A 12,470-nucleotide genomic window follows, 5' to 3' on the forward strand; every position below is an offset into this window, starting at 1 on the left:
ATTTTAGTTTCATTAGAAATTAAAGTCTAGGCAGTTAGTGGAGACCAGACACCATAAAGAGGCCACAGCAAGGGCTACAATAAACCAGCCACCAGGGTTACAGCATGGCACAGACTTACCCAGAGCCTCAGCTGTCAGGCAGGTGCGCATGATGAGAAATTGCAGGACACAAAATTGACACAGAAAGGAAAATAAAAAAAGTCAAACTGGTATTCCAGCACTCCTAGAGTTCAGACATTATCATCAGCTCCAAGACAAGAGAGTGAGCAGTTTCAGCTAGGCTATTTTGACCTCTTCCGTTGCTGATAAAGAGAAAGGCATTAGCTTTGCTTCTGGATGAGCTGTTGTAAATTAAACTCCCGGTTATTTATCACACAGTCTTATTTTAAGAGATTTAAATCAGTTTAGGATCCTGGTGTAGCTTGCAGATTCTTAGGCGAGAACAGGGTAACCGGTGTTTCAGCAAAAGGGCACAACACGGACAAGTGTCAGATGCTGGTCGAGCCGATGGAGTGGAACAGGGCACAAACCCTCACACGGGACAGGGAACTCAGCACCTTGCAAAACTCCGGGCGGGTGCTGTATTCGTAACCACAGCGCTTTTTGATGTTCTCTGCAGCAATTACATTAATAGATTGGTCATTAAATGGAAAACTAATTGCTGATGCAATGTGGAAGAACATCAAAAAGATTAACCGTGATATGATTTTAATTAAAAAACTATATATATATATATATATATATAGTTTTGCAATAAACCTGGCTTGCTGTCAAAAAGAGGGGAACTGTCATGTGGCATTCAAAACTCAAGGAATGAAAATAAATAGTCAAAGAAAGATCTCTGGTCACGGTTCTGCAACATATCCAACATGTCTTCATTGAATTTTTATAAAGTGGAGCTTGCATTATAAGATGGAGGAGAGGAGGGGGAACAAACAGAAAAAACCCTCAGGCACTACAGCCTCATCCACACAGGGTTGTGTTTTTTTTTCCCCACAACAGATAAGGATGATTTGCTGATTAGCTTCTCTCTTTCTGAGCAGTGTCATACTGACCCCACAGCAAGTCCTGGCCATTCTCCTGGTGCTCACTGCGGTCACCGTGCCCCAGTTGATTTGCTGGGAGAAATAAGGACATCTCGTGGTGGGGACAGGGGCTGGCCTGGGGTCCTCCCCCCCCAGACAGAGCACGCCCAAGTGTAGAAGAGTGCAAAGTACTCGAATGGGAAAGTCAGCATTTGCTTTAAGAACCGAGGTGTCCCTGAGTTATAATTACACTGAAGAGCTTCATGGTTTTTAGTTAAGAGTCACGAGGTTTGTGCAATCATCCTCGAGAACAGGTAACAGTATTACAGTTTCAAAGACCAGAGTGTTACCCAAAAACTGCTGCAAAGACTGTAAAAACCGCCAACATGTCATCTTTGCTAATGGGGAGGAAGGAGAAGAGAAAGCACTTTTGACCGTATTACATTAAGTTAATAATCATCTACTCCCTCAACCTCATTAAAAGTCTGGTAAGAGTACTTTTGAAAACCGGTAAATAACTCAAAAGTACAGGTTGGTGGTTTGGATACTCAGCATTGATGGGGCAAGAGGTTAACAGTGTACTGACTGGTGGTGGCACTCTGCCGAAACTGCTACAAATCACTCAGAAACAAAACTCCGTTTTTACATTAACACATGCCATATTAACCTTGGTATTTTATTGAGAACGTTTCACGTAACTCCTTTTCACAAATCCTCTTGGATTTAAACATTTTCCTCAAAGCTTGTGGGCCAGTGCCACGTGAAGAACCTGAAAACGAAACCTACCGGAGAAGTCAGGGGCAGAAGTGAAACCTGTCCAGGTAATCATCAGTGTCCGAGGTGAAAGAAACACAGAGAATAAAGCCCACGTGCACTCCAGATTTCACACGTGCATTCCGTTATATTTTAAGTTAATCATTTGAGCTGGACACTTTTTTATAAGGAAAAAGGAACTAGAAATCGTGCATTTTGTTAACCTCCCGAATTAGTTACATGCAGAGCCACGGCTGCTCTCTCTGCTCTGAACTCAATACAGCCTCCGCGGCTTCCAGCAGCCATGGATCCACTCAGGAGGCCTCGACTCAGCAGAAACCTAAACGTGGAAGTTATTGCACGTATATACATAATTGTTCTGCTGACTCAGGTTAGCTGGGCTGACTTCTGCTGTCCAATGTTTGTCTGAAAACAAAGGGCAATTTAAGAATCGCCTGCTGTTCCACACGCTGTGTGGACCCCCTTTGCTTGGACAAGAGCTAAGTTTCAACGCTGGGTGGGGAACATGCCCTGCGGCCTCATCCCCCTGGGAAGCAGGGTGTAAAGGAAAGGATGCAGCCACCAGGACACCCCCAGGCACTGCGCGGACCTGGGAGCTGCACCAGGAGGCTGTTTAGACTGCACCTGCTTTTATTTTTCCTTATAGTCAAAGACAAGAAAAAGAATGAAAATCAATCCTGTGAGGTCTTTCAAAATGCAAGCCCTTCATTTACACGCAGGTTTGTCGTTTTACCAAAACTTCCCCAAACGACCCCCACGCCTTTTTTTGTTTTGTTTGGGAAGCTTGGTGTTTCCCCCCTCGCTGCAAGCTCTGGAAACACCTTTATTGCAATGAACACACCGACTCTGCAAACGTAATTTCTAATAAATGATCTTAAACACCAGGCCTGAACTTCCCAGTTGGTCGCATGGAACCAGAACATGCACAAGGCAGAGAGCAGGCAAACCCAAAGGCATTCAGCCCCCCAGAGCCAAGGTGGGGTGCCCAACCCGCAGGACAAGCCACGTCCTCTCTCCCAAACCTCCTCGAGATGCAGGCGAGGAGCACGGAGCTGCTACAACATGCAGCAGTCAGCTACGAGAGGCAGGCTCCACAGCCTGGTGTGGCAGGGAGAGGACGCTGCTGCCAGGATGTGAATGGGAAAAGTGTGGGGTTATATTTCAGTTCCTAGATCTGAAGCTGCCCGGAGCAGAAGGGAACCGCTTTCCCACCCAGTCAGAGCAGAGAAAGCTGGAAGGACATTTTTAGCAGCATGCACGGTGTTTAAGCAAATTCAGAATTCGGCAAACTTCTCACTTGCCCACGGATGATCATGAGGTTAATTCAAAAATACTCTTACAAGTGCTAGGAAGGGAGTTAATTTGTTATTTTCGAGTTCCCATAGGTGAGTCAGTAACTTTACAAAAAAATGAAAGGGACAGGTCCTGCCTGGGGAAGGCCAGAACAAAAAAAAGCGAGTCTGAGCTGCAGGGAAGCAGTTGCAGTCGTGTCCTCAGCCTGAGAGCTTTCCTGCCCATAGCTGAAACCTCAATTGTGACCTAGAATGAATTCACTTCCACAGCTTTATCATTCTATAAATAAACCCCCTCTGGATTATGTTTTTGCCTGGGTGTCAATAGGAACAACAGACTCCACAACGCAGCACGCTGAACGGATCTGCCAAGGGGGGACACACGGAGGTCTGCAGAACAACACCTGACACCGCACTCAGACCAATACTGCACTCCTTCAAGGTACGGACCAAAAAGGCGAAGAGGGGAAAAGGTACTTAATTATTATTTTTTTAAAATTTAGCTGCTGTAGATTAGCCTGTCAGGAGGCTGGGAGAACTTCTTCCTCCTGCCCAGCCGTGTCAGGCGCCCATGGGGCTGGCAGGTTTGGGTGTTTGTTCTCACACCCACCCGAACCTTTACACCTCGCTGCTTCTCTCCTCCCAGGGGCCGTGAGAACAGGCATGTACAACCCTCAGCTCCCCAGGACTACCGCTGCTCCTCCTTGTTCTTGCAGAGGCCACTTGGGAGCCTTCGTTGCTTCCACCTTCTCCGTCCGCTTCCCTCTGCGACCAGCTCTAACCCTGCCTCACTTTGTGCTCCGGACCCAAACACCACACGTGGGACAGTGACTCCAAGGGACACGGCACAGAAATACGGCAGGTTCACTGACAACGCCAAAAGCATCTCATCGCATAGCGAAATTAAGCAAGAGAATGACATTAAAAAAAGAAAAAAGATACTTCAATCATAGCAGAGCTGCTATAAAAGTGATAGCAAAATGAGGGCTGTTTCACTCCCTGCTCAAAAATGTTTAATCCTGAAGGAGGACAAGGCACTTGTGAGCTGACCTCCTCTTCCCTAGACATGGCACACATTTCGGGAGGAAGACAGGAACCCAGAAAATGCTGTTTCCTCCTCCAAGAGTGCAGACAGACTTACTCTACTCAGAAGTAGGCTAAAAAGGGGATCGAGCTAGGTTCTGGTCCTTACTGGGCTGTACTGGTTCGTCCGTACTGGTCTGAACTGATCCTTACTGGTCTGTCCTGGTACATACTGATCTGAACTGGTCCTTACTGTCTCTCACAGAGACAGGTTCAAAAACTGGTTCCTTCTTCCCAGATCCCGGGCTAACTTTCCTCAGGGCTCACCTGCCATGTGTTGAAGGGTTGCTCATATCACATGGGGGCAACAAGTGATAAAACCAGGAAGGGGTGAAGAAAGGGAAAGAAACAGAGGGAATATTGCAGACTTTTTAAAGCTGTTGGTCTGACATCAGACAATTCATCACACAAAACGAGAAACAAGTTTACACATCACCCCAAAATACAATCTTATCACATCCCCCTAAAGATGACCATTCTGATTTAAAACATTAAGCTTCTCCATGAACACACGGACACACAGAGAGCCTACTGAGGTATGCTCTTGCTTCCTGGCTTCCATCTCTCCCCTCCCTCCCTCATCCCTCTAACAAGCCAGCTAAAATTCAAGGGTATTTTGCCAGCCATGTGGCTCTCTGCTAGCATAATTATTGACTCACCTATTAGGAAGGACAGTTAGAGACAGCTCATCTATTCTGGAAAATCCATGAACAGACCTAAACTCACAAAGTTTAAAAAGCTCAAGAAGCTCCCCGCCCCAGCATTGGCTTTGCTCGTCTCTGGGCTCACAGTTTTCAGGCGGGAGGGTAAGCACGAGTTGCAACCTGCAGGCTGAGAGCTGTTCAAAGCACGCTTCCCACCCAGCTGGGAAGAGCCCGGTGCCAGGAAGGGGAACAAGAAAGTCTGCTTCTGCACAAGCTCCGTACCATTTCTACGAAGCCTGGTGGGGTTTGCACTTTGCTAAGTAAAACCCCCAACGACAGCAATGCTGCAGGTACCAATGTGATGTGTGTTTCCACTGACATGGTGATGAAGCTCCCATGACAAGATGGTGGTGGGAGAGCGGTGGGAGCATGAGATTCAGCTGCTGAGAAAGACAGATTGCCTTTGTGGAGAACTCCCTTTCTTCTCTTACTCATCTTTTAGTTTTCTGTGGTTGCCAAGCGCCCTCCCCCTGACAACAGCCCATACCACCTTCTCACGCTCAGAGGAATAATGTAAGGTTTGGGAGACTATAGGCAGCTAGGAAAAAAAAAAAAAAAAGAAAAGGTGGTGGAAAGGGAGAACAGTGAGAAACGTTAATAGTTCCAGAACATTTACATAATGGCTTTTTTTATATTATTCCAAAAGATTCCCGAAGATTTTGCAGGTATCCGCACAAGTCGTGTTACAATGTCAGTGCTCTTAACAGGAGTAAGTTAGCAGTAAACGCTCTATTTTAAAACCTGATTGACTTTGTACAAACACTTTTAAGGCTTTTGTATAAGGACATTAGACATCAGCTCCAGAATATGATTTAAATGACATGTAGTAATTGTACCCTGGTGTTCAAGTATATACCAGGAATACATTACAGGGACCAAATTATTACAACAGAAAATCCTACAGCTATTCAGTCTTTGTCAATGAGCACACCAGAGAAGGCTTTAAAAGTACAAGTATGGAGCAAGTTACCTTTCTTTGCTTTCTTCTGTAGCTTCAGTGTGTCAGACGATTTCTTTTTTATCTCTTGGCGGGCTTTTTTGTATTCTAAAAAAACACACAGTCTCTGTATCAGCACACTTGATGTTAAAACAGATGCTTTTCACAGAAAAAGGCTATGTTTAGAGATATTAGACTACAAATTTTAAGGGGATAGCTACCATTAATCAAAGCGGCTCAGAACTCGCATTTTGCAGTGCCTATACGCGTAGCTTAATATAACATTTTAGGGTGTGAGCACATTCACATAGCAAATCTTTCCCAAATAAACAAAGCCTTTACAGAAATAACAACTGAGAGCACAGTACAAAATTAGAGTGCTTTTCATTTCAGACACTCCACCGCTCTCAGGAATGGAAAACAGAGATGACAGGTTTCTCAAAACATCTGCGTTCAAAAACAAGTATCCCGAAATGGCAAGGCAGAGAATATCCCATGATCTCTACCCAGCATGAGAGCCAGGCAGAGGGAGAGGGTGCTGAAACTTTGCATGAGGAAGGGTCACATTGCCAGCTCCTTCTCATGAAGTGGAGCACACTGCAGCTGTCCCCATTTTCAGCTGAGCTGCAAACCCCGGGAGAATCAGAATCCCAGAACAAAATATTCCACCTCTAGTCCAGGTACACCAAAGGTAAAGGTACCAGATGGGAAAACTGATACTTAAAAAAAAAAAAAAGATAAAAGGTATGTACGCATGTACATATACACATACACTTTAACAAAGGAGGCCAATGCTACTACTCTTCTATAGATGGAAAAACAAAAGCAGGCACAGGAACTGTAAAGGGGCCAACTGCATCGCCAACACCCAGGTCTACCCCCTAAACCCTAAATATCTTTTATTTATCCTAAATATCACTTTGGTGACTCACCCCTGCCTGCAGGATCCTAGGTGATCCTTCCCTTCTACTCACTAACTCCTTAATGCTCTCTGGAGCATAAGCTCGAGATTTCTTTAAGAGCTACTGATTTGGCTGCTTCTATTTGACCACAGCAGCAGTGGGGCAAGAAGCAAATCCTTCAGGGACCAAGCATGCTCCTTTTCCCACCAGTTCTCCCCTTCCCATAATAAATCATGGTGATGCTGCTTCTTTAAGGTGTAGCAAAACCCCTCCATTTTTAAGCCTGCTGTTTTCAGCACCTGTGCTAGAAGGAAGTCAACCCCTGGAAAAAGTTTTGCAAAGCCGAAGGCATCTGCCAACGTGCTCCTGCTGTGCGAGGTTCCACAGCCTCCCGCTTCTTCCCCCAGGTAAAATTCTGGTGCGATCGCCTCTGCGCACCTCACGTCCAACATCACAGCTTTCCCATTCCCCAGGTGCGTATTTCTGGATAGCAGCAGAGAAAAAGTCATGGTGCCGAATGTTTTACAGGGCTACGAATTCTCTGGAGGACGCTATGCCTGAGACATTACATGAGCTTATAGTTAGCTTTCAACGACACCCTGGGGCTTTGCAGATTTGCTCTGTCAATGTGGCGTCCCCAATCCTCAGCACTACTGGAGAATGCACAGCTAGAGTGGGCTAACGGAGTTAAAGCTAGGGACTGCTTTCCAATCCAAAAAAACAACCCATCCTTTGTGGTCCCGCAAGCTAAAGCTTCAAAGTGTATATGCGAGGGTTAAAATTTGTTAGGCACTTCGGGAGGGAGTGTTTTAGAAGAGAAAAGTTGCTATACATATTCAAGCACATCATTCAGTTTCCCAGAACAAACACAAAAAGAGGAAGAAAAAACAGTATTACAATCTTATTCCTATTAAAGAATTCTTCCTCTGTAACTACCTTTTGCATGGTCTTTATCCAGTTGATTGGCCACTTTCTTCCACTCTTCCATCTGTTCTTGAAGTGGGTTTATCAGACAGTCAATTAAAGCACTAATTTTGTTGAAAAAACACAAAGAGCAATCAAATCCTGCAGATGCCCCTGTTCTTATATAGAGAGCCAAGGTCAATACTGGAGTATTTTTACTTTTTGCTGCGACAGCTACCAGTGTCACAGTGTAAATACCAGAACATAAAAACGTTTAAGCTGGAGAAAGCAAAAGAAAGGACTGGATCAAAATAAAAATAATCCACACACAAGAAAACCAGAATTACTGTGCAGAAGATCAGGACAGTGAGGAACAGTGCGCAAACCAGAGGAATGACCTGAAACAGGGCCAATGTAAAGAGTTAGATCCTACTCATCTGTCACACAAAAAGCAGTCCAAACGGATACCCCAGAGACCAAAAAGTTCCACGCAGCCACAAAGATTGTAAAATTAAATAGCACACGGGTACGCACAAGAAGACGGAGCAGCTGTACAAGGAAACAACATCCTGCCCACCAGTGCGCCTCGCCTCTCACCAGCGGAGCTGGTGACACAGCACTGGGAATGCTCCCCTAGTTAATCGCATTGGGATCAGATTATTTAAGCAGCTAACTCTCGGGTAATTGGAGACAGAAATTCTCTCTTCAGTCAATTTCATAAAAACCTTTATTTTAAAAGGGAAGAAGCCATCACAAGTCACCAGGGAAATGGTGAAGCATCAATTTTGGTTCACTCCAGGTCAAATATATCCTTCAGTCTTTGGTTAAAAAAGGCACACGTGCAAACTGCTACTTACTACAGAAGTAGGTTGTTTATGTATAGCCCAGCTTACACGTGGGTTAATCCTCTCCCATTACCTCTACCATCTAACTTTAACTGCAAAAAGGGGATGATGGAATTTGCCTCTTCCATATTTGTTTGCTGAAAGTTTGGCAGCGAGACCTCTCGGGTAAGCTGAGGAAGCAGCACATTTGCTGCTGCTTTAAAACTTAGTGACCAAGCTTGAAGTCCTGAAACAAAGACAGGTCAGTCACATCACTAGCTGGCTGCTCGGCACCCAGAGCAAGTGGGAATTGGCAGCATTTAAAGTGACTTGAGGTGACAAGCCCAATTCCCAGAACATGCAGTGACATCCTGCCTTTCCCGGCTTTCACAACACCTAGTGCGCTGGGGGAGAAAATACCTGCTGTTCTCAACGATGGGGTCAGAGATGAGCTGGAAAGCCCATGCTGGAGAACAGCTTTACGCTTTCCTCACTAAAAAGGATAGCGAAGGAAAGTCAAATCTCGAGCTCTGGGCCAGGTACAGAGCCACTCACCTTGAGAACTGTCGGAGTTTGGACTCTATACTCCTGTGCCTCATGCACATCCTGGTCAGAGCAGACCCGATTTCTCTGGTGCCCCCTGAAAAACAAAACACGAGAAAGGTGAGACCCCAAGGAGATGCAGGCATGCCAGCCAGAAAGCACGTGCCGAGTCTTCCAGAGCAACTGAAAAACAGATTTGTGATAACCATAAAATCAGCTGGGCTCAGACCTCACGGGTATTTACCACCTTGGGAAGAGATTAATTCTTGTTCATCCAGAGACCAGAACTGAACAATTAAGCACGACTAAAGCAGTTCTTCCCAGAAGCCTTTCGTACCATCAGGCCCTACTCCTTGGCAGAAGGGTTTAACGCAAAGGGCTTGAGATGTCAAAGGACAAGGGGAAGCAAAGCTGGCAACAAGGTGGGCATCTGCAGCAAGTGCGTTGTCAGCAATATTCCACATTTTGGAAAACAAACCTAGGTGATTTGATCCAATTTTCTCATATCTAGATCCTTTATACCCAATGCCTCAAAAGAATACGTAACCAATCCTGCGTATTCCCTCGTCTGTCATGGATGCACATCACCAGTGTGTCGCACACACCTGCAATCCCAGATCACACACATTTTTCATTAAACTGCCAGAAGATGGCACTATTTGCTCTGTGCCCTCACTCATCTCAGTTTCTGACAACTGCATGACAGCAAGAATTATTTTTATCGAGTCTTCCTCCTCAATAATTTTCCCCTTTAAAAGCTCACATCCCTCCATTTCCCTCAGCACTGCCAACTTTGATCAGCATATTAAATTTCAGTGTTATTTTGGTTTGGTTAGCATTAGTTTTGATAATTGCTTAGTTCCCATTTGCAAACCAAATCTATTACTCTCAGGGTACAAACATGAACATTTGTACAAAGTTTTTCCAAATTGTAATATTCTCTGGAACAGTTAAGGTATCATCATCTACTCTGAAGGCTCGTTTGATTACTAAAATAACCCTAGGCTGTAACATACAGGAAAATATCTTTCTTAAGGTTTTGCCTTTTTTTTTTTTTTTTTGCTAAACTTGGTACTGCACAAGTAAAAAATATTTTTTCTAGTGGAGAAACTTGATAACTTTAATCATTTTATTTATTTTTTTAAGTGTGAAAGCAGAAGTCACCGTTTTCCTGCATTCCTACAGAATTAAATCTTGTGCCCCCAAAATGGCTCTGGAACAAAGACACTGACTGGAACAAATTGTGGCTATTTGGTATTTTCCATTGTCCTAAAAGATAAACAGAAAATCTTTTGTCACTTGCCCTGTTACTCGTGTTTTCATAAGGAGCTTTTGAAATCTTATTTGGGAACACGGAAGAGCTGCAGCCTCGCTGCGTACGGGAGGCTGAGGAAAGCATCAGGACCCAGCCTGGCTCCACACCCGTCTCTTCCAGTGATGCTGCACCTGAAAGCACAAGCTGCCATGGACTGTGGTAACCCAAAAGGCAGCACAGAAGATGGGGAGAGGAAAAATGGAGAGAAAGCAACAGGAGGAACAGGCTAATGTCTCCAATGAAAAGCATCTCTCTGTCCTGAAAGACAGGCTTTCTTCTGGAGACACTGGGAAATAAAAGTGGCTTGGAGGCTAACTAGGCAGAACGACAGCAGAGATGGAGCAGAATGAACCAGAAACTTCCAGAGCCATCGGTAGAGCAATGGTCAATCAAGTTCAAGCAAAAGTCATGCTGAAAAACTTGCTGAAACCCTTCAATTTTAAAGAGTGACAACGGTTATTTAACACGGCTTTCCTACGCACGATGTATGAAACAAGGAAGAGTCATTTTAGAACAATAAATAGGAAATAAGGCACCATGTGTTTTAGGCACTAGGAAACAAGGGTCAGTTACTATTAATATGAAACTGCAAAGTAACAGAATTTTAACTGAACCACCAGTAACCAACGTATAAATATATCCACTCAACAAGTAGTACAGATGGACGGGCAAGGTCAGCAATCCAGCTCTGCAGAATGAGGTCTCTATATTTGCTTGTTAACGAAACAACAAAACAACCAGAGCCTGGAAGAAAAAGGTTATTCAAGGGAAAAAAGTCCTCTGATTGGGAAGAGGGGGGTTATTGGTTCTTCCCAGCTTTTAAAACTTCATATTATCCATAAGCGTTTACAAGAGCATGGAAATTTAAGATGGGAATTTTACTCCATGAATAAAAACGACTCTAACAAAACGAAGGAAAATGGTAAGAAGAGCTTTGAAAAGCTTCAATGTCCCTATGTTTTGGAAACAAGGTGGTGCAGAAAATGGATTTAGGAACTGGCATGGGAGGGGGAAGGAGCTGTGCTGTTGGGAAGTTCGGGAGGGCAGGGCCGGCACCCAGCTGGGTCACTGAGCACTCAGAAGTGGGCACGGGGAGTGGGATGGGGGTGGCAAGGCTCTGTTTTAACACCACCTGCTTTCAACATCCCATGAGGAGGCTTACAGGGAATCAGGCAGCACTGAAGAGGATAAGCGAGGTGATCTGAACTCACAAGGCACCAGCTCTCACCAAGCATTTGCTGCTGGGGGTGCTGCTCGGCGTGCCGTGCACAGCATAAATCCCTCCTGAACGGCACCTACGTTATGAGCTCAACTTGCCCCAAAGCAGCCCTGGGGAACACGATTGCTAGAAATGGCTATGAAAACAAAGGATTGCTGTTCCTCTGCAAAAATCACTATTGGTTACAATCAAGTGTGCTAACGAACAAAAAACACGGGCGGAGAGGGACAGAACAAGGGGGAATGGTTTTAAACTTGAAGAGGGTAGATTTAGATTAGGTATATGGAAGAAATTCTTCGCTCAGAGGGTGGTGAGGCCCTGGCACAGGCTGCCCAGAGAAGCTGTGGGTGCCCCATCCCTGGAGGTGCTCAAGGCCAGGCTGGATGGGGCTTTGGGCAGCCTGGGCTGGTGGGAGGTGTCCCTGCCCAGGGCAGGGGGTTGGAACCAGCCGGGCTTTAAGGTCCCTTCCAACCTAAATAATTCAGTGGTTCTATGAAAAAAACAAACCGTGTTTGGCCATCCTGGAAACGAGATTTCTGCAGTCCCGCAAATTTTCAGAATAAGGCTCGCAGAGAAGGCACGTCCCCTGTAGAGGCTTCCCAGCCACCCTCTGTGCTCCTCCTGCTATGGGACCGTTTAGTTTTCACGCAGGCTCTCGCCACAACAATTGCGATGCTGTTCGACGCAGACAGTAGCGAGCTTTGTTTTTATTCCTCGGGGCCGTCTCATTCGCAGCCTGCTGCCATCTCACACGGCGACAGGCAGCTAATGGGCACGCCGTGAAGCCAGCCGCGGCGGGGGCAGGCGCCCTGAAAGCCGCAGCACCAGGGAGTGGGGCTGCATCGAGCCGCTGTGTGCTTCCAATTCCCATTTGAAAGCTGATGTTCAATGTTCCCGGAGTCTATTTAAGTGTAGGAGATGGAAACCTCGGCAAGGGGCTTTTCAATGT

The 12,470-nt window shown here is 45.5% G+C and overlaps 1 protein-coding gene across 19 annotated transcripts in view; it reads right to left on the reverse strand.

Annotated features, from left to right (window-relative positions):
• The window catches only part of MTSS1 (MTSS I-BAR domain containing 1), a 125,249-nt gene that overhangs the window by 25,856 nt on the left and 86,923 nt on the right, over nucleotides 1-12,470 (reverse strand). For 18 of the 19 annotated variants that reach the window (XM_066990728.1, XM_048050513.2, XM_066990726.1 and 15 more), the window contains 3 exons: nucleotides 9,000-9,084; nucleotides 7,654-7,745; nucleotides 5,849-5,923 (listed from right to left, as the gene is read on the reverse strand). In XM_066990728.1, coding sequence (XP_066846829.1) covers nucleotides 5,849-5,923; nucleotides 7,654-7,745; nucleotides 9,000-9,084 — 252 coding nt within the window. Of the gene's footprint in view, nucleotides 1-119; nucleotides 699-5,848; nucleotides 5,924-7,653; nucleotides 7,746-8,999; nucleotides 9,085-12,470 lie in introns of those variants that run through there. The other variant, XM_048050486.2, reaches the window with a different exon arrangement.

Source organism: Anser cygnoides, chromosome 2 (genome assembly GCF_040182565.1).
Source record: "Anser cygnoides isolate HZ-2024a breed goose chromosome 2, Taihu_goose_T2T_genome, whole genome shotgun sequence".
In the NCBI taxonomy this organism is placed as follows: domain Eukaryota; kingdom Metazoa; phylum Chordata; class Aves; order Anseriformes; family Anatidae; genus Anser; species Anser cygnoides.